Below are 23402 nucleotides of genomic sequence, written 5' to 3'. Positions count from 1 at the left end.
GGGTCATGTGACTCGATGGTGGGTGCGAGAGGGTCATGATGCGATCAGCCCACATTGGGCTAACATAGGGTACTATCCGTACCCCTTTACTGGACCTACGCCTTGTGGATCTGATAGTGAGACACAGGATGATAGGTTTTCGCTGTCACTGCCGGGGGAGATGCAGATGCCAGCTACTGGAGTGAGACAGATGCCGGCACCGGGAGAGAGCCAGGGCTCGGCGCCTGGGGGGAGACAGACTTCGTTTCTGGGGAGAGCCAGGTGCCGCTTTCTGGGGAGAGCCAGGTGTCGCTTTCTGGTGAGAGTCAGGTGCCGGATCTGGGGGGGAGCCAGATGCCCCATGAGGGAGACGTTGCGATGTTGGGTCCCGATCAGTTGGCCCCCGATAGCCCCCAGGATATGCTTTCAGATGACGATCAACAGCTTCCCCCGGCGGAAAGGGTTGGCGAGGAGCATGCAGGCGACCCAGTGCATACAGACTGACTAGATTCGGTTGATGGATAAGTACATATTTATACATCATTGAAACTCCTATTATGTTACCAATAATTAATATTAAGTTTAAAAAAAAACAATAATTAAATTATATCATTTATTAATATAATTTAGTTTTTTAGTATATTAAATTAAATGTTTTGTATTATTTGATTATGGTACAATCTAGACGGGAGCATCCATTATGAGGTTATTAGGGACTTGGAGAGGAATTGGGTGCTCCTGAGAGGGAAGAAGATTGTGTTGCAGTACAATTCTGCAACACAACCCGTAGGACGAGCTACAATCGTTTTAGGCGTGCTATGAGAATGCTTATGAGAAGCGGATTTTTCATACATATGCGGGACGAATGAGCGAGGGTAGATAAGCAGATAATTTATTTATTTAAAATAAAACTTAGGGTTAAGTTTTTGTTGAACTTATAAAATTAGTGCTTAAATTGAATGTGCATGAGGAGTTTTATCTACCTGTATTCGTAGACGAGTACAAGGCACAACATGAAGCATGGGCTGATATTGGCCGTAAGCACCGCTCGTGGAAGTCAAAATTTAAAACCGCGCTAGCTATTCGAGACGGTGACACGTCCTAGAGTATACGTGCGAGAGTGCCAGAGAAAGTTTTTGAGAAGTATGACACAACAGATGTGGAGTACCTGCTGAGCGATTGGTGCAATGAGCAAAAAAGGGTATGTAGGTCTTTGATTATATATAACTATTCATTTAATTTTATTACTACTTTAAGTGTGTCAATGCTTACATTTTTATGAAATGTTCAATGCGTAGGCGCCCTGTGAACGGATGAAGCGGATGCGGGAGTAGAATGACCTCCTAATTGTTTGGGTTTCAAAAGTTATGCCAGATTTAATCACGATGAGGTATGAACAAATATATGTAGATGTTTTTCTATTTGTGTCTAATTGTTTTTTTTTACATTAAATGAATATTACTGTTTGTTATATATTTCAACTGGATGGCGACAGGCATCTACATCTGGCACGCCCCTCACTCGCGCCGAGTCGTTCGTGAAGACGCACACAAGGAAGGACGGCACTTACCTGAATGAACGTACACGGGTCCTATGCGTATGCTATTGATCTATTTTACTAATATTTCTAAGTTATGCGTGTGATAAAATATGTATTCAATACATGTGTATTTTATGTTGACGACGTACATGAGAGGATGATGTAGAATTTATCCAGTGATCCTGCTGCCACGCAAAGCGTCTCAGAAGACACGGTGCGTCGGGCACCGAACGACGCGTACGAACAGGCATTGGGGAGGCCTGAGTACGCATGGAGGGTTTGGCAGGTTGGCCCGAACGTTACTCCTGTTCGTGGGACATGTTTCTCGTACCGGGCTCACTCACATAGGGGACCATCTTAGGGCACATCTCAAGATTGGGCCGTACATGATAGGAGGATGGCGACAATGGAGACGATGCTACGGGCTGAGAGAGAGAGAGGAATGACGCCTTGGAGCAGTGCATGCAACAACTCGAAGTCTTCCTCACCTCTATGGGAGTATCACATGTGAGCCCTAGTGCTCATCAGTCTCCACCGGCAAACGGAGGTAGTACGTCGTCTGTTAGTAGTGCATCTGCAGGTATGATTAATATTGTGTAAACTGCTTATTTTTAATTTGTTTTCATTACTTGTTTAAATTTGCATATAATTTTATATTTTTTAATTGTTTTTATTACTTGCAGGTAATGCAACAACGATTGGTCCGTTGTCGCCTATTAGAAGACGGTTGAGCCAGCACTCCCCTGTTGGGACACCATCGCCCGCTATACTATCCCTTGCGCAGCAATCGCCCGTTGGCGAGTACAAGCCTGAGATGGTACCTCGTGATCCGCAGGGATGACCTTCAGATTTGTAGATATTTTGTGTAATTATTTTTTGTTAGCAGCAAACACGTTTATCATGGTATTTAAATTTGTAGATATTGTTGTGTTGATTTGTGCAATTAACAAACACGTTATTAATTATTGATTTGTGTAATTTGATTTTGTGTTCGTAGTAAATTTAAAATGTTGTCTTAATATTTTTGTTCTATTTTTGGGCCGAAAAAAAAAAAAAAAAAATGCCACGTGGCACCTGGCCACACATCAAAGTGGCGGCTAACATCAGACACCTGTACTTTTATACATGTGGCTACTGTGCCACATGTATTAAATACACGCGACTGAAACGTCAGCCACGTGTCTGACGTGTGTTATGGGACACGTGGCACAGTGACAACATCTATTCATTGTACACGTGGCAAATTGTACAATTCGCAACAACCGCGCACACGTGGCCATTTACACGTGGCAACCTGTTCGCCACGTGTATGGGCTCTGTACACTTGGCCACCTGCAAGTGGCAAACTGCAACTTTTTTTGTAGTGTTGCCACCCACGACAATCCAATCTAGCCTTCTTTTTTTCTTTTTCCAAAAATAAATAAATAAATAAATAAATCTTATCTGGAGTATAATCATATTTTCATATTCATTTCTGTTATGCATCTGACGGAAAAACAAATTATGGTTTTAAATCTATTAAATAAAAAGTTGGTATCTTAAAGTTGGTAGGTTTTAGTGTTGGTAAATTAGTGTCAAAACACATGGTTTGCGTCGTCATACTTTAGATTTAGTTTAAGGGTTGAGTTGGTACAAAATAAGGTTCAAAAAGAGTTGGAATTGTAGATCTGGAAACTTTGGTCGCAAGTTTGATTGATGCTCCTTTGATCGAAGTTTGAAACCCCAAACTAGCGTGGGATCGATGCAACTTTATCCAAATGGTCGCAAACAAAATTCATTGTTACTCGACTTAGCCTTAAAAACCTCATTTTTCTCCTTGCCTATATAAGTCTAATGATTTATGATTTTCACATAGAGATAAAGGCAATCTTTCATTATTCTTAGAGAGTTCTCTAAATACCATTGAGCCTAAACATATTTGGTTCATCTCCTTGTTCTTAATCAATCAAACCACAAAAAAACCTTAAGCCAACAATGTTATGGGTTACAGGGAACAAAGTTTATTCGTGAACGTGATTCCTCTAGAAGAAAGCCGGAGGTTATGGAGCCAATGTGGTGGGAGGTGAACGAATCATTTACCAGGGTTGCAAATTGAGTCATGAGTCACAAAGATTTTGTAAACTGATCAATTTGTAATATACATCTTCTATAATGGATACCTTTGGGTTTGATTGACCCATGGAGTAATTTTTTTTTTTGAAAAGTTCTTCAAAGGTTTTTACTTTGTCATCAAATTCTTGCACGCTGATTTTATTCTTTGCTTAATTTGTTGGATTGCGGTGATGCTAACTATGGTGTTTAGCTTAATAATTGTTGTGGTTGATAATCTAAATTTTCATAAATTGGGGTCTAAAATGATTTTTCAAAAGTCAAAATGATGAAAAAAAAAACACAAAGGGTTCTCACCTTATTTTCCTTTATTTTTTTTTACCTTATGCAGAAACAAGCTCGTAAAGTTGTAAAACGCTATATATACTGGGTCTTTGAGTTTCAATAAGCTCGTTGTGTATTTTTGGGCTCTTCGGAATTCAGTCAGTTAGGCCCAACTTTTGGAGTTTTGGTAAGGATAACCTTGGAGGTATTTGGGCCTAGGGCAAAATCATGTTTTAAGAACTCATATTTATTATTCCTGGGCCATGGGCCTTGGCAGAACCTAGATAATCTTGAACAAAGACCACTCTTCAGCACATCCGTTGTAATTGATTAATTGGTAGAAACTCTGTCAAGACTAAGAACCGAAAAAACAATAGAATTTGGATTCATGATTTCCATTTAATGGTGGTTAAAGATTACAGATCAAGATACCTACAACTTCATCATCATTCCCAATTAATTTAAGCCAATTTCATAATTTGGGGCGGAACCACAACCAATTGTGGGGCTAATAGGCCCCTAAATTTTAAAAAATAGAAAAGTACACATAATCCCTTTAAACTACCACATTATTGTCAATCTCTCCCATAAACTATCAATTGTGTCAATTTCCCTATCTAAACTATAAAAAAAAATGTCAATGTCCTCCTTAATGACAAAAATATCCTTCATAAAAATATTAATTTAAAAAAAAAAAAAATTATTAAAAAAAATCTAAAATAACAAAAAGTTATACAAAAAAAAGGGGGTTTTTTTTTCGTTTGTTTTTTCTTTAGATTTTTTTTTTTAATTTTTAATTTGTTTTTTAAAAAGTTATTATTATTATTTTTTTTCAAATTTATAAAGACAATTTTGTGTTATTGAAAAAACATTATGATCATTTTTGTTTTTTGTTAGTTTTAGGGGGGACATTGACACAATTGGTAATTTGGGGGGATATTGACAATTGAGTGGTAGTTTGAGAGAGACATGCGTACTTTTCCCTTTAAAAAACTTATATATATATATAATAAATCATCTAAAGTTAGTCTTTACCCCTCTAAAAAGCCTTTTCTTTTTAACTAAAATTCTAATTCCCCCTTATTCAGAATCATGTGTAAGCACAAAATAATGTATATGTTGGGGAATTATCATTTCCAAAGCCCAAATGGGTCCATCACAAAGTTTAAGCTTTAACGGTTTACTTGACCCGAATAAATCCGATTCTACAGTGCCCATAATCTAGAATATCCATAACATATCACATGTGAGCCTGAAAGTCCTAGTAAGGCCCACCCACAGTCAACAAAGCCTAATTCAACTACTAAGGCCTAGCCCATTTCTAATTGTATATCCAAAGCTATAAGAACCCGAGGTACCCGGGTGTATCTCGGGCATTCAGTCCACGTTCCACGAAGCTGCTCCCAGTCCAAACGTGGGTATGCACATTCCGAATTATCGGAAGGCACACGTTCGGTGACGTGCAGTATAACCCACGAACCATGACCAGAGAGACATTCACCCTCATGTCAAGGGATAAACCATCTCAATCCTACAATATAAATACAAGTCAACCTCCAGGTATTCTCTGGCTGAAATTATTATTATTGAGGCATTTATATAGATTATCCAAAGAACTGACTTAAGCATCGGAGTGGGATCAGCTAGAACCCCTAGCAAGTACTCTCATTGGCTTTCTTATTTTGTAAAAGGAGATTGCCATTACTTTCTGAAACTTGTGTTACCTAACCAGAAATTGTTTCAATAGTTTGGCGCCGTTTGTGGGAACGATTTTTATTATCGTTTCACATAAAAAAATATACTTCGTAATGGTGCGCATAAGATCCTCTGAATCCGGAAGGAACAACCATCCACCTGGGGGAATCAACCCTCCACCCGGGGGAATGCCTTCGAACCAAGAACATGTAGTTGCTATGGAGGCCCGAATTGCTCAAATGTCTTGAGATGTGGCAACACTCACTGAGCAAAATATTTGACTCTTGGGGCAAATTCAGGGAGAACGAGTCCGTGAAGAGTCGAACGAAAACTATGATGGCGAGAGCAACATACATGCCAGCAGAAATACTGAACATGGGTCATGCGTTGTGGTTTTGTAAGAGGAAGCAGCTATCGCTGCCATGAACTGATCTAATTTTTGAGACAGAGTGGCCATCTTGGGGTTCGCACTACTACTAGGCTTGGGCTTTAGGTGCAGGTCGCCTACGACTAGCTAAAGCATGGTGTGCAAAATTATCATTAAGGTTCTCAAAAAGGGTCCATGCTTCATCCTCATTCTTCATCGTAAAGACCCCCCTGCATGATGAATCAACCATGTGTCTATGAGGCTCGGTCAAGCCACCATAAAAGCTTTACACAAGTTGCCATTTTGGGACAGCATGGTGTGAGCGTGATCTAAGAAGGTCCCTCAGTCTCTCCCAGGTCTCATGGAATTGCTCACCTTCATATTGTGAGATACTAGTGATAGCTCTCCTAATGTCATTGGTTTTTCTGCTGGGGAAATACTTCTTATAAAATTCTTGTTGCAACTTAGCCCAATAAGTGACAGAATTTGGTGTTAAGGAATGGAACCAATGTTTTGGCTCTTTCCTTGAGGGAGAAAGAAAAGAGATGCATTCTTAGAGCATCCTCAGTGAATATGGTCAATTTAATGGTAGAACATATTGCTAGAAATTCATTGAGGAAGTCGTAAGGGTCTTCAGTACTAAGCCATAGGAAAGATGGTAGACTTTGAATGGTACTAGGCTTAATCTCATAATGAGCTACCGTAATGTCCGGCAGCCTGAGACATGATGGGGAAGTGAATGTGGTTGGGAGATAATGATCTCTCAACGCTATAGGGCCACCCATGGTCTCAGTGGTGTGCTTTCATAGCAAATTAGAATTCATTTTGGCTCTAAGTTGTCTAAAAGTGTGTTTGATGTCGGGGTTACAAGTAATTAAAGGCAAAGATAAAGAACGACGACCCAACATGAACTACAAGGAAAGCAATAAAAAGAAAATAACAAAATGAAATAAAAATAGAAAAATAAAACTAAGACAGAAAAATAAAAACTCGCAAACGGCCTGAAGTGTGCTGGAAGTGGAGTGCTACAGTTGCTGGAATCTGGCAGAATGCGTAGATGCGCTCAATCGCACTAGAGGGTGAGCTCGAGCGTAGGTGTGTTGAGGCTTCTGCGTAGTTGCGGACCTAAAAGAAAAAGAAAAAAAAAGGAAAATTAAAAAGAAATAGAAAATAAAATTAGAAAAATAAAGGAATGCAATAAATAATTAAGCTAAATTTAATCTTTAAAATTGAATAACGAAACCGTTTGCAGTCCTCGGCAACGGCGCCAAAAATTTATGTGGTCTTTTTGTGTACAAAAATATCAATAATAAAATACACTTGCAATAGGATTAATCATTGTAGGATAAGGCTATAGAGAGGGTGTCGAACCTCAATGACTGCAGGGTTGTTATCAAATTTATGAAGATTAAAAGTAACTTAAGGAAAAGATTTTGTGATTTGTTTTCTAACTAAATTGCATAAAAATAAAAGAGAATTGAAATATAAAAGAGAGAGTGTGTAGGGTATTGATTTCACATTCTCTTGAAGCTTATGTGTCTATTTATAGGGAGTAAACAAGCCCTAGAATTTTAGAAAAATCGTACTCGAGTCTCATAGTCAAATTAGGAAGCACTCCTGGTACAAATCGGAATAGGATTCGTCCAGTTTTTTATTGCGGGATGATTTTGGCATAGAAAATGTCCGAATTAGGAAAACACTATTTCACAATAATTTGTATCATTTTGAGTTAGATTTCCAATGCCATTGGTTTCATATCAATCCGAGACTTTCAAAAAAAGTTATGATCAAAATACTGAGACGTGTGCAGAATCCAAATTTGAATCCAATTGGAAAAATTCTGATTTAATAATTTCCTTAATTTGATTAAATTTAACTACATCATATAGGTATTCTATTATGATTGGTTAAGCTTAACCATAGCTTTAAGCTTAAAATAAATGGAATTAATTGTATATTTATTTAAAACATAAAAACAATAAAACAACATAAAATCAAACAAATAACAATGCTAAAGAATTAACATATACAAATTAAGGGGCTTGAATGTGCAACATTCAGCGCTTACCAGTTGCGTTAAAAAAAAATTGTGATTTGAAAATTCTAAAAATTTGAAATTTCAAATCGTAGGTAAGTAGATGATTTTTAGTAAACACACGATTTTAAAGGCTACACCGCAATTTTACCAAACACTTAACTTCATTTTTAAAATTCACGCTTTTATGTCCCACATTTTAAAATTGCATTTTTTAAAATGACAAACTCAAACCAACATTTAATATCCAAGAAATTGGGTCCTACCCATCCGGACCAGCTTTATACCCTCAGGCCCAACCCTTCTCAAATACTCTCATCCTCTCTCTAACTTTCAGCCGAGCATTGTGCCCGTCAAACCCAGCACACACCTGCCTCCCTCGAATGAGTTGGTCTCCACCGAGCTCGAGCCCAACCCCAGCCCGAAGCCCAAGCCTGAAGCCCCTAGTCCCTGCCGTCGCTGCCGATATAAGAATGTGAGAGTTGTGCCGTTTGGAAACGAAGGGGACTTGGGGCTCATGTGGGTGTGTTAGAGAGAAAAGGATGGGTTCCCACAGAGAGAGAGGCAGAAGTAAAGAGAAGCAAAGCTGCTTGAAGCGGCAAGCACATGTGGATACAGAAACCATAATGAGGGGATCATGATTTATCTCAACAATTATATAGTTTTCAATCTGAATTGCTGCAACAGTTGCTGTTCGTACTTTCTTCTCTTTCTCTCCCTCTCTCTCGAGAACTCTACAACTCTCTCTCTCTCTCTCCTGCATAAGCGACATCCTCTGGGCCTTGTGATGATGCTCTGGCAGCGCTGAAGGTTCAATCTCTCTCCCATTTGGACCCTTTTGATTTTTTTTGGCTAATTATTTGAATTACGAATCTGGGTTTCTCAAGATCTGGTTTGTATTCAAAGATTTCATTATCGATTCTCTCTTTTCTTTTCTTTTCTTTCTCTTTTTTTTTTTCGTCCTTTTGTTGTTTTAACGATTTCTTGTGGCGTCGGTGGAGCACTTTCAATATTTGAATATCTCTATTAATTGATGCCTTAGTTTGCATATTAATGATTCTCTTCTACGAATGTTATTGTTTTGATCTTTGGTTGTTATTGTGCCTGTATGTTTTGCAGTAGTTATGTTGGTTATACAAGTATTACATCAATTTAGTGATAATGGAGGAGAAATTATGTGAAGCATCTTCTTGATAACAACCTGCCTTTTTGTTTGAAATGCCTCTCAAACATTCCACATTCCACACCAATCTATTAAATTACTTCTATAAGTTCAAAAATTTATAGGAAAAGAAACTCCTTGTTGCGAGCATTGAAGAATTTTGGTGCGCCATGTTGGTGCAGTATTTGCCCTTTAACCTGAATTTCTGTATAAAAAATGAGAGGAAAAGTGACTAGAATCCTTTTGGAGGACTGCTATAACTCGCAAGGCCATGAAAAATATAAAGGTGAACCCGATGTTGAAAGCTAGATCAACATGAGGTGTGAGATGCATAGCTAAGAAAAAGTCGGTAACTATCTGGATGAGTAGACAAATACCAGGTAGCAGACCAAACCCCACCAATAACTAAGATTGCTTGGGTTGATAATCTATCAAGTGCTGATTGAGGAGGACATATGTTGTTTATAGAGAGAATCTTTGGTTCATTATAGTCATTTTCTTTCCTTTAGTGACAAGTACTCTTGTTCCCCCACCATGTTAACGTTTTGGGAAGTACCCTTTCTTCCACCTCCAAAGGATGGAGATACAGTGAAAGAAGCATCAACGGGGTCATCTTGGTCACTGAAGAGTTGGCCGACTGCTAAATGACTGAATCAAAGAGGTTTTGTTTTACTCTCTCTGCTTGGAAGATTCTTCTTTTCCTCTTTGGTGAAAGAGGGCAAAGGCGTATAGGAGAGAAGATTTTGTCCTACAAGCGGGACAGAGTGCAATCCCTAACCAGCTGGAGGTTCCCATGCATCCCTTGGCGTCCATATTACCTGAAAACTTTGACTGGTTTTAAAAGAATTCCAGTGTCCTATTATGAGTCATGAAAGGAAATCGAAGATTGTGCTACCACACCTAGGCATGGCTGCCTCTGGTTTGACGTTCATCATGGAGAGCTTTCCTCTCCCTTGGGTCTTTGATTTCCTTTGAGACGGGAATTTTGATTTCTTTTTAATATTTGGTTGTGTTCCAAATATTGTAATGGAACCAACTTAATAACTACTTTAAGGATATTTGTTTGTCCAATCACTTTGTAGTAGAACATGAACCAAGGAGTGTTATTACTTTTCAATCATCATAACTACTATTTTGAATGTGGAAGCATGTCGAATTGTCATTAGCAAGATTAGTTATCATGATGTTCTTGGTATTTTTTTTTTTTTTTTTTCCTGCTACCTAGCTGGTGTTTTTTCTTTTCTACTTTTTGTGTACTTGTGGCGCGTTACACTTTTTTTGTTTGTTTGTTGATGTTGATACTTTGATTACTTGTTATTTTTGCTCCTATTAATATTAATTAATGTTGTGAAGGGAAGCTATTAGGTATATAATTATATGAAATTACATTAGAAATCAATAATTTTAGGACCATTTTTAAAGTTGTTACTAAACAATTGAAAATTAATAATTTTTTGTTAGTTGAAAAATAGATTATGGAGATTTGCACTCTATATATTGTTAATTCTGCCTCCTAGAATTCTTTGAACGTATTCTGCTTGTGCTATTGCATAGGGAATGCACAAGGCAAAGCAATAACTGACCTCAAAATATTGGCTTCAAAATCAGCAATATAAAGTACTGTAATAAAGAAGCGTTTTTGCACAAATGTTAGTCTTGGATGTTGTAGATGCGAATACGTATGCATATGATTTGCGTATTAATAAACGAGTGGTACTACGTAGGACTGAACATGGGGGGCGGGGATGGGGTTTTTTTGACCCCGCCCCGCAAGGGTGCGGGTTCCCCAAAGAGAACCCGCACCTCGTGAAAAATCCCCTGCACCCGTGCGGGGCGGGGATTAACAGGGCAGGGATCCCCGCGGTTTTTTTTTTTTTTTTTTTTTTTTTGTTGTTGTGGCCATCAGATGAAATTGCAGGGCTATCTATCATCATACCTGTTGAAAATATGCGTCCTCCAAATCTTCTTAGGGGTTGATGACTCATCTGATTCCGACCTACCATGGAACCCGTCCCTGCTTTGCTTCATTTTCAGTGTAAACGCCAGGTGACTCAGGTCTGGGTCGCCCAGCTTCACATCCCCTAACTGACAATGACACAATGGGAATGACACTTTAGTTATGAAAAACACAAAAGTGGAAGAAGAAGAAGAAGAAGAAGGAAGCAGCAAGAAAGAAAAGGGTAGGTGAGAGTAGGCACAAAACAGGGTAAGCAAACAAAATGTTATTCAAATTAGTTTCCAAGAAAACTTCTAACACGAAAGGGGGTTAGAAAACAAAATCTTTTGTCATCTCTCACCAAAGAAGAAATGGGAAGAACTGAAGAAGAACGAAATCGTGAAGAAGTCTCTGGAAGACGAAGAAAAGAAAAGAAAAATGAGGGGGGAGGAGGGTGCGGTGCTGGAGAAGTGTTTAGGAATTTAGGGTTATGCATTTTAATTTTTAATTAATTAATTTATTTTTTTTACGCGGGGCGGGGATCCGAGAAAAAAAAACATTAAAACCCGCGCCCCGCCCCGCATGGGTTGGTTAAAATCCAACCCGCACCCGTTAAAAAAACATTAAAACCCGTATTTTTAGGGGCTGGTTGGGGCGGGGAATGCGGGTTTTTGCTCACCCCTAGTACTACGTGCTCGCCGTTTGCTAATGCTTTTTAGATTGACATAAAATTAAAAATAGTTTTGAATGAAAGAAAGACATTGCATCTATGCTTGAAGATGAGAGATGATAGAGAAAAAATGAATGTGGAAGGGAGAAATAAGTCACTGAGCTGGACGGGATTTTTCGTCTTTTTTTTTTTTTTTTTTTTTTTTTTTTTTTTTAAATTTTTAATTATTATTATTAAAAAAAACAAATGTCAGCTTGGCTCATAAAGACCCAGAAGGACAGCCGTAGACGTTGTAACATTTATATATTATAATAATTTATGGCGTGTTTGGTTTAAATAAAATGTAGAATAATATTCTACTTTTTTTTTAAAAAAAAATAAATCATATTTTATTTAATTTTTTTAAATTTTTTCTCACAAAGTCAAACTTTGTAATTCGCATAGTGAATTAGAATAATATTCTGAATCAAAAAAATTTAACACTCAAACGGATCATATACATGCGAGTGATTTTAGGATTAAATACCTTATTCACCCTTGTCGTTTAATTTTTTTTGTCTCATTTGGTTTGCGGAATGGGTATTCCATTAGAAAAATGAATAGTTATTACTGAAAATGAGGAAAAGTGAAATGGAATAATTATTCAAATTCCTTAGTTTGATGACAACACATGTACCACAATTGGAATTGACTCAAAATTACCTAAAAATTCACATAATTTCCTATTTTTCAAAAAAACTCAAATCTTTAAAAAAATAATAATAATATTAGACCTTAGATTTGTGGGTGATAGATCTGGTCTAAATTTTTTGTTTTTTGTTCATTTTTAATATTTAATTAATTAATTTATTCTTAAGTTTAGTTTGAAAAATTTAAAGAAAAAAATGTTTTTTTTTTAAAGGTTTTCTATTTCCTCAGGAATAGCTATTCCTCTAAAATATGAGAGGAAAAACTATTTCTCTTTGTAAGGGAATAGTTATTTTCATGGAATAACTATTTCAAGGAATAGGTCCATACCAAATAAAGGAATAACTATTCTAATGGAATAGTCATTTCATTTTAATGACTTATTTCGCAAACCAAATGAGGTCTTATTTTTTGACCCTTAGGGTTTACTTTTTATCCCAGGAAATTTCTTTGGTTTGTCTAAAGATAGAGATGGTTCATTCGTCCAAAATTTGACGGAACGTCATGTCACGTCAGCACCAATCACAATTTGACACGTGTCCATATAATTAATTAATTAAAAAAATATTTTTAAAATTAAAAACATTAAATATAATATATTTTTTTAAAATTTAATTAAATATAAAATTTTAATGTTTTTAATTAAAAACATATTTTTTAATTAATTAATTATATGGACAAGTGTCAAACTGTGATGTGGCATTCCGTTTATTTTTGGACGGAATTTTGACGGAGGCACCATCTCTATTTTTAGGCAAACCAGAGGAATCTTCTGTGATAAAAAGTAAACTTAGAAGTAAAAAAAAATAAAAAAGGTTAAACGACATTGTGAACAAGTCATTTAACCCTTTTTGAAAAATTAGGAGAATTTTGGACTTTGTTTTGTCTTTTGTTCCCCCTTCTTCTCCCCTTAATTTCTTAATTGTTCTGAGTATTAACGAATTTTATGGCCTTGTGGTGCGATTTTGACTCTTGAAACCAATGTAATTGTAAAGCCTGAATTTATGGTAACGTTGAATGAAATATACTACCCAATGTTAGTCAAATTAAGCTTAGGTACTGTTTGGTATGCATAATGGATTATTCAATTAGGAAAAACAATGGTTATCGCTAAGAATAAAAGATGGTGAAATGAAATAATCTAAAAAATTATTCTAATTTCTTAGTTTGATGACAATACATACATTCTCAATAGAATTAAACCAAAATTAGTAAAATCCAAATTTTAAAAAATGAAGGAAAAAAAATCCCACATTATTATTATTTATTTATTAAGCCCAAATAAAAAATTATTATTATTATTTTTTAAAAAATAACTAAAACCAATATGTCAAGGGGGGTTGGCCAGCAGCCACCACCAACAACACTTTGGAGTGGCCGCAATTATCCCTAAAGGGCTTTGAGGGTGGTCTTAGCCACCCCCAAGTGCACACCACTGTCACCACCTTTGGATTCTGTTATGGGTGGTCGACCACCTATAGTTTCTTCAGTTTTGATTTTTCTTTCTTGGGTTTAAAAAAATTAAAAATATTGTGGATTTTTTTCTTTTCTTTTAGAAAACGCATTCAATTTTTAAAGGAATAGCTACTCTTCTAATATATATATATATATATATATTTAAAGGAATAAATATTCATCTTTGTAGGAAAATAGTTATTTCCATGAGAATAGCTATATATTCTTAGAAATAATGTGCCAAGCAAATGAGCAATTATTTCAAAAGAATAATCATTTCATTTCAAGAATTTATTCCCCGAACTAAATAGTTTTTGTAAAGACATATATTTAAATATGCTTTTATACTCCAATGGAAAGACTTAATGAATAAACAATTTTTGTTATTTTGAGGTGCGAATCTTATTCGGATCTAGCTTCACTGCTGTAGATTAACTACAGCACATCACATCTGCTGTAGAAAAAATAAAGGGTTCAGATTTAACTACGTATTTTTTAACAGAGTAGCACAACAAGCATTTTTTTTTTTGTTGTTCTTTGAGTTGACGTCGTTTGAGAAAGGGAGAACATCTCTCGCTAGCTCACCATGCATACTCCCTTCCTCTGAATCTAAACTAGCGACATCGACAAAAACAATGAGCTTGTGTGTTGTCGTCGTCTTCGCTGAAAGTTGTCCCTGAATCTGAAAGAGGTGCATGCAACTCCTTGGCACTACCAATCTCAATCTTCAAGAACAAACAGTGACAACAAATCTACACGCACAGAGGGAGAGAGAGAGGAATGGTCGTTTAAGTTCATCTCCAAAATTTTTGATACTGGTTTTCCTTGAATTGGGTCTCCAATTTTTCATTTTCTTATTTCCGTGTTTGGCAACTGAGAAAGAGTGAGAGCCTCCAAACAGAGTCTTTGAAGCTCTGAAACCCCACGTTTTCAAAGTCTCACATATCCGTGCCACCGCCACCTCAATCACCACTCGCCCAAAGCTCCAGCTCCGAGTCTGCTTCCAGGCCTTGGTTTTGAACAAATTAAACAAAAATTATAACCACGGTCATCATATTAGTGAGAAAACGAAACTAGGTTAACAATGAATTAAAGAGAAACATCGGTTAAAAACGAAATTGGGTTAACATCTCTCTCCCCTCTTTCTTTGGCTTGGGGCAGAGGTCTCTCTCTCTGCATTAGCCATCAATTTTCACAATGGCATTTCAAGATTTTGAATACATAACGGAACATTGAAGATATGAGAAGCAACGCAAGCTCAGGAAGAGGATTGCCATGGCCCCAGTTTCAGCCTTTGTGCTAGAGATGTTCACCCTTTTCCCACTGTACACTTTTCCCCATTGGCCCATTCTCGTGTTGTCAAGCAAAAGAGATGTTCTCCCTTTCTCAAACGGCGTCAACTCAAAGAACAGCCAAAAAACGTCTGTTGTGCTACCCTGTTAAAAAAAATATGTGGTTAAACCTGAGCCCTTTATTTTTTCTCTTTATTTCGGTGGTGAAACTAAGCTAAATTTCTCTCTCCTTGGATTGTGTGATTTAATTCATTCTATATTCCCTGTACCTATTTTATTATTCAAAATTTGTTTTTCCTGTAATTCTTATTGTTATTTAATAATACTTTGAATTGCCCGGTTATCCGTGTCATTTGCATTTGGAGGCCGCATAATAAAAGGCAAACTAATGAAACAATTCATTATTAAAATAATAAAGATTAATTTAATAGTTGGTTGGAATTGTCATGATAGTATTGTAAGATAATTATAAAACAAAAATATAGTTTTTAACATTATAAGACTACATTATTGTTGAAGTTATATTTTTATTTTAAGTAACTAATATTTAAAATTCATCCTACCAACTGATCACGTGAACAAAGTATAGTCTTCACATGCTAAGATTCTATTCTTATATTACACGCGACCATTATTGTCTTACTTTATACTTTATACCACCATCATTTGAGTATGCCTTCAAATAAAAAATAATATTTTAATTTTTTTTTAAAAAACCCACACACAAAAGGAGAACGAACTAATTGTCTTCTTTTTTTTTTTTTATAAAAAAAAAAAGGTTGTTCTCTCGTTGAAGTGGCCATTATGTAGAGCTGAGCCCACCCTTGTGAACTGCGTCTCCTTTGTCATTTACCACTTTTCCGCAATTCTCCTCGGTCTATGGCTGCCAGTGCCTCCACCTCTTCATCTTCTTCCTCCCATCCAAGCTGGACCTATGACGTCTTCTTGAGTTTCAGAGGTGAAGACACGCGCAAGAACTTCACCGACCATCTCTATTTTGCTCTAAGAGATGCCGGAATCAACACCTTCAGAGATGACAACGAGCTTCGAAGAGGAGAAGATATTACATCCGAACTGTTGTTGGCAATACAAAGGTCCAAAATCTCTATCATCGTCTTCTCCAGAAACTATGCGGCCTCTAGGTGGTGCTTGGAGGAACTTGTGAAGATCATGGAGTGCCGAAGAACAGTGAGACAGCTGGTTCTACCTATCTTTTATGATGTTGAACCGTCGGATGTGCGCTACCAAAAGGGTAGTTTTGCTCAAGCATTTTTGAAACATGAAGAGCGTTACTTGTTGGACATAGACAAGGTACTCAGGTGGAGGAGAGCTCTGATTGAGGCTGCTAATTTGTCTGGGTGGGATCTAAGAAACACTGCGGACGGGTAGGTTCGCGCTAGCCATTAGCCAATCATTTTTTATGTCTTTAACTTTACTGATATAGATTTACAATATCGTGGACAAAAATAATGATAATAGCAGGATGGAACCGTATTCCTTGCAATGTGTTAGAAGTCATCGCTTAATCCTATTGGCTTTAGTTAACATTTTTTTTTTTTTTTTTTTGTTTATTCATTCTTTTGGTCCTATATATAAAAGAGTTTAGTAAGGAATAACTCTTAACATTTTTTTTTTTGTTTATTCGTTCTTTTGATCCAATATTATATGTTATATATAGATAACAAGAGGTATACTTTTCTCTTTAGAAGTCTCAAGGTTTAGTTGGGATTTGATGTGCAGATTTTTGTATGAAAAAAGGGAAATTTTAGTGGCTAACATATTCACAAATGTTTACATAGATTTGCGTATACAACATTATTTTATGGTATCTAAAAGTTTAATTTCTTCAAATTTCGCCCAAGTAGTATTTTAAGTACTAGTGTGTACGTTAGGTATAATGTCCAATATATGCTGAATTTTAATTTGCCATCATGAAATATTTACTATATCCAAATGGTTGCCGGTATGATTTGACTCTAGCTACCTAATTTCTAAAATAATTTGCAGGCATGAAGCCAAATTTATTAGGAAAATTGTTGAAGCGGTTTTAAGGGAAGTCAACAGCACGTACTTATATGTCACACTCTATCCAGTTGGAATAGATTCTCGCGTGCAAGCCATCACTTCATTGTTAAGGGTTGGAGTCGATGATGTCCGCATGGTAGGAATTTGGGGAATGGGTGGAATGGGGAAAACAACCATTTCTAAAGCCATATATAACCAATTTTTTCATAGTTTTGAAGGTAAAAGTTTTCTTGCAAATATTAGGGAAACTTCTAAGCAACTTGATGGTCAGGTTCGATTGCAGGAGCAACTTCTTTCTGATATCTTAAAGACAGGCAAGATAAAGGTGAATAATGTTGATAGAGGAATTACTATGATAAAAGAAAGACTTCGTGATAGAAGGGTACTTGTTATACTTGATGATGTAGACCAATTGGAGCAACTCAATGCCATAGCTAGAAGTCGTGATTGGTTTGGCCCAGGAAGTAGGATTATTATAACAACTAGAGATGAGCAATTGATTAAGGCCCTTGAAGTGGACGAAGTGTATATAGTCCAAGAACTGAGTGAAAATGAATCTTTGGAACTCTTTAGTTGGCATGCCTTTAGGAATAGTTATCCCACCGAAGATTATATGGACTTGTCAAGAAGTGTCGTTGCTTATTCTGGAGGATTACCACTAGCTCTTGAAGTTTTGGGTTCTTTTCTATTTTCTAGGAGCATGCAAGAATGGAAAAGTGCAGTGGAGAAATTGAAAAGGATCCCTAATGATCAAGTTCAAGCAAAACTTAGAATAAGCTTTGATGGATTAAGTGATAGTACTCAAAAGGATATATTCCTTGATATATCATGTTTTTTTATCGGAATGGATAAAAATTATGTTATACAAATATTGGATGCCTGTAACTTTTTTGCAGAGATTGGAATTAGCGTCCTTATTCAGCGGTGTCTTCTTTCAATTGGTGAGAGAAACAAACTCATAATGCATGATTTGCTTCGAGACATGGGAAGAGAAATTGTTCGTGAAGAATGCCCCAAAATACCAGAAAAGCGTAGTAGATTATGGTTGCATGAGGATGCAATTGACATATTTGCAAAGCAAGAGGTAAGAACTTTCACTACAACAAAAAAAAGAAAATTAAAAATAAAAAGGATTATTAACCTATTTAAATCACCTCTGAACTTTAAATGATTGCAATTCATCCCTTTAAGTTGAAATTTCTGTTTTGATTTGCTCCTTGAATTAAATCCAAAAAATTAATTTGTAAGGAAAGTATAGAACATGCAATGCACGTGCATCTAGACACTACTACGAAATGACAAATTTTCCCCTAACCCAAGTGTGCAAAATTACATGATTACCCTTCAAGCGTTTACGAAATGATGATAGCTAGTCTAAAAGTTTAAGCAACCCAGCACCACGAACCCACTTTTTTTTTTGGACCAAATAACACTAATTCTTAAAGTTGTAATTATTCATTTTAAATGTATATATCAATTTTGTTATGTCATCTATGAAAAAAAATATAATGCATAACAAAATATAGACAAAAAATTACGTACGTATGTAGTTCAATTTATGACCTACGTTCATAAGATAAAATTCAAAAGACTACATTTTTGTTCTTATTTCTTTGATGATGTTTACAATATACAAGTCTCCTATTCATAGAACTATGGTAGATGAGAACAATACATATATGGAATAATCTAATTCAAATGTGATAACCTAAACGGTAGAATATCACAATCAAATCCCATAATATCATATTTGATTACCATCAAATTCCATAATATAGAATAATCACACATACTCTAAAAATCTATTCTAATAGATATAGGTCCTCTCCATCCAAAAGGTAAGAACACCGCTCCTCATGTTCTCCTATCACTCATTGTCGTTGTCGATGATCATTTCGGAAGTTTTGTTTATGTTTTAGTGGGTGGGTGGGGGTTTGTGATGGGTTCTAATGAATTATAATTTCATAAGGAGTAGTACTCGAAGCCCAAGTCCCAGTTGAGTCAGACTTGTTTCTTATAATTAGTAGAGTTAAAGTCTTAGTTGGAGTTAATAGTTCGTCCTAATCCCAGTCCTAGTTAGTCAGGTACTTAGATGATTTAAGAGTCCTATTTGGATATATTAGTATTGCTCATCTATTTAATTAATTAAAGGAGAGACTATTAATGAATAAGTAGACTTGAGAAAATTATATTCAAACTTTGTGTTTGTCAAAAGGTCTAGGTTCCCTTATGAATATAAAGGTCTAAGTTCCTTTACGAATCTACTCTGTTATCGGTTCGTTTGGCCCGTTTTGGTTACATTTCAGTGGGTAGGGGCTGATATATATCGTAACAGGTGAGTGGTGTGGCTAAAACAGATGTGGGTTTAGAGCTACATATGTGAGGCAATGAGGCATATTGGAGTTTGGGGAACAAAGTGTTTTCTTCATATACCAAATAAACGGTACGATCTCGGTAGAGTTGTAAGGAAATGATTGGTCTTGATTCCCATATCTCATTTTTAAGGGAGAATTTATCATTTCACAAGGCCCATATTTGCTTTCTTTGCTAACTTCATTTTACTATTTTGTTACTTTCAAGCAAGCATGGTTATATATATTACAGTATGCTAGCCTCGGCTAAATGAAATAATAATATCTACGAGAATGCATTGGTTGGCTCAAATATTGGGGAGGATTAGAAAAATGGGGCATTTTCCTTGTTATAATCTGAGGGTGCAAACTATAGGTTACATGGTTCTTGCTTTGTGGCAGACACTACATGCGGGGTATATTGGTAAGAATATGTCAAATTGGTCATGCGGGAATTTTTTCCTTCCAAGTTAACCAAAAAATATTAATAGAGAGGTAACCTCCTGAAAGTGTTGAGTAGTTTGAGGGAGTTGATTATCACTTTTTAAAGTGTGGAAGGTATTTACAAGTTGAGTGTTAGTTCAAGGAATAAGTGTAGTTTTTCCTTTCTTTTTTGATAAGTACATTAAAAAACTCTAAACTTTACTTGACAGGGAACAAAAGCAGTTGAAGGACTTGCTTTAAAATTGCAAAGATTAAGTACAGTGACTTTCAGTACAAGAACATTTATAAAGATGCAGAGATTGAGATTACTCCACCTTGATCATGTACATCTTATTGGAGATTATGAGCATATTTCCAAAGATTTAAGGTGGCTCCGTTGGCATGGATTCCCTCTAAAGCTTTTTCCAAACAACTTTTACTCAAGAAACTTAGTTGCGATTGACTTGCGTTATAGCAACCTCACACAAATTTGGAAAAACTCCAAGGTATATTATACCCTTAACCATTAAGCCATAAGTTTTGACATTTTAGTGCTAATATATATTTTTGTTTCTTTCTTTTCTCATTTGTTCAGGAACAGTTCGAGAAGTTGAAATTCCTAAATCTCAGTCATTCTCATTACCTATCTCAAACCCCTAACTTTGCAAGACTCCCTAATCTTGAGAAACTAATACTCAAAGATTGTACGAGTTTGTTTGAGGTTCACCAATCTATTGGAGATCTTAATAATCTTGTTTTGGTAAATTTGAAAGATTGTAAAAGTCTTGAAAGTCTACCAAAGAGTTTCTATAGGTTGAAGTCTCTTCAAACTCTCATTATTTCTGGTTGTTCTAAAATTGACAATTTGGCTGAGGAGTTGGGGCAGATGGAATCCTTGACAACTTTTCTTGCAAATGACACCGCTATAAGACAAGTGCCATGTACCATAGTACAACTGAAGAACCTCAAATACCTGTCGTTGTGTGGGTGTAAAGGATCACCATCTAAGACCCTCCCTTCGCTTCTTTGGTCTTTCATATACCCAAGGAAAAGTCCAAAGTCAGTCAATTTATTGCCTGCTTCACTACAAGGTTTGGTCTCACTTACAGATTTATGTCTAAGCGATTGCAACTTATCAGATGATGCAATTCCTAAAGATCTTGGGAGTTTATATTCTCTTCAATATTTAGATCTACAAAACAATCAGTTTCATAGCTTACCTTCGAGCCTTGGTGGTCTTTCAAAACTTCATACTCTCGATTTGGATTATTGCACAAAGCTTCAATCAATTCCAGATTTACCACCAAATTTGAATAGTCTTCGCGCAACAGACTGCACAGCGTTGGAAAGAATGCCAAATCTATCAAATATCTCAAATTTGGAATATTTGTACCTCGCTAATTGCAATAAATTAGTCGAGATTCCAGGCGTGGATAAGTTGTTGAAGTCCATTAGAGAGATTCAAATGGAAGGGTGCAGCAATCTAACAAATGCTTTTAAACAAAGAATCCTGAAGGTTCTCTCTCTCTCTCTCTCTCTCTCTCTCTCTAAATACGTTTCAAAGCACAATTTATATACATGATCATGGTTTTGATGATGGTACAGGAATGGAGTCTCAGAGGATTTGGTATTGCTTTGGGCATTTTTCTCCCTGGCAGTGATATTCCTGATTGGTTTACGTATAAGGACGAGGGACCTTCCTTACGTTTTAAAGTGCCTCACATTATTGACGGTAATATCCAATGGTTCACTGTATGCATTGTTTACTCAGCATGTCCTGACAGGATACTAGGTCTTGGTCTTCCTACCAACAGCATTTCAATAATCAATTATACCAAGGGTAGGACTGAGACTATGAGTCCAATAACAACTAATGCAGTAAATACCGATGACGATGGAGATCACATGTGGCAAGCCAATTTTTCTAAACATTGGTTCCAATCGGAGGCCGGTGATGAAGTAGAGGTTATCGTAGATTTTGGGTTGGGATTTGATGTTAAGAAGATAGGTGTTCGCCCGGTATACGACATGGTTATTGATGGAAAAATGATTCACTATTCCTCTACATCGAATAAGGGTGTCATTGTTGTTAGTGACGATGAAGATGCATCTACAGATCAGGTTGCAATTGAGTCTAAAAGAAGCCTCGGTGTTTTTAAAGCAGAATCGAGCCATGGTTGCTTGGATGATGAACGAGAGCCTAAAAGATTGAGATGTGATCATAATTCTGAAATGAGTATAGAATCTATAGATGACGTTTGAAGAAGGAAAGCGCATATCACAATAAGCAAGTGCATTTCATGATTTTTTTTGGCTAATTATTTGAATTATGAATCTGGGTTTCTCTAGATTTGATTTGTGTTCAAAGATCTCAATATGGATTCTCATTTATTTTTTTCATCTTTTGGACATTGATTCTGAAGTTGTTATAACGATTTCTTGTGGCTTCAGTGAAGGTGGTGTACTTTCGATTTTTCAAGTGGTTTGATCACTTTTTGAATTTCACTTTTGTTTCCTTTTTTCCTACAAGCGGGACAGAGTGCAATCCCTAAGCAGTTGGAGGTTCCCATGCATCCCATGGCGTCCATATTATCTGAAAACTTTTACTGGTTTTAAAACAATTCCAGTGTCCTATTATGCTTTTGGTGGTTATTGCTTGCAGGCAGCCGACCGATACTTCATTTAGGCTAATAGCTAGAGGAGAAGCAACTGAAAGCCAAGTCATGAAAGGAAATCAAAGATTGTGCTACAACGTACACCTAGTAATTCCCTTGGGTCTTTGATTTCCCTTGAGACGGGAATTTTGATTTCTTTTTAATATTTGGTTGTGTTCAAAATATTGTAATGGAATGTTGATTGTTGCAGAATGCTTTTTGGTTTATGGCCAAGTTTCTTTCATTCTCTCTATCTAATTTGTGTGTCAAGTATTTTGGATGGAGTAATGATATAAGGAAGATTAGAGTTCTCCTGTAGCCCTCCCGTATCACTATTGAATTTAAGTTGATCATTATTAAATTTTGATCTATTGTAATTTTAAATGCCACATTACATTCAAGAAGACTCTAACAAGACTCTAGTCCTCTTTATATTATTACATATGGATGTGGAAGCATGTCGAATTGTCAGTTGCAAGGTTAGTTAAATTGGTTTTGTTTATTGGAAATTTGGAAGCATGTATGGCTTGCTTGTTGGTAGTTTTTTTTTTTTTTTTTTTTTTTTTTTTTCCACAATATCCTTTTTTCTCTCTTATCTCTCTTCCTTTAAAAAAAAAAAAAAAAAAAAAAAAAAAAAAAAAAAAAAAAAATTTCCATACCAAGACCATAGAAGACATTGCATCTACTCTTGAAGAAAGTATATTCAAAAAGTCATTCAAAATAGAAGACTGAATTTTTAGAAGCTTTTGCGTTATGGA

General features: G+C 36.1%; 1 protein-coding gene across 2 annotated transcripts; it reads left to right on the top strand.

Annotated features, from left to right (window-relative positions):
* The first annotated feature begins 15985 nt into the window (after positions 1 to 15985).
* LOC133853837 (disease resistance protein RUN1-like) lies at positions 15986 to 22897 on the top strand. 2 transcript variants are annotated; one of them, XM_062289871.1, is made up of 5 exons: positions 15986 to 16576; positions 17199 to 18300; positions 20221 to 20496; positions 20592 to 21506; positions 21596 to 22897. In XM_062289871.1, the coding sequence occupies exons 1-5, from the start codon at positions 16071 to 16073 to the stop codon at positions 22250 to 22252; spliced, it is 3456 nt and encodes a 1151-aa protein (XP_062145855.1). In that variant the 5' UTR covers positions 15986 to 16070; the 3' UTR covers positions 22253 to 22897. The 2 variants fall into 2 exon arrangements, with proteins under 2 accessions (XP_062145855.1, XP_062145850.1); XM_062289866.1 differs by having other exon boundaries at positions 15987 to 16576; positions 20586 to 21506.
* The last annotated feature ends 505 nt before the right edge of the window (positions 22898 to 23402 follow it).

This window comes from Alnus glutinosa, chromosome 1, assembly GCF_958979055.1.
Source record: "Alnus glutinosa chromosome 1, dhAlnGlut1.1, whole genome shotgun sequence".
Lineage (NCBI taxonomy): Eukaryota > Viridiplantae > Streptophyta > Magnoliopsida > Fagales > Betulaceae > Alnus > Alnus glutinosa.
Note: the sequence above shows the minus strand (reverse complement) of the source record. Positions and strands in the feature narration are given on the sequence as shown.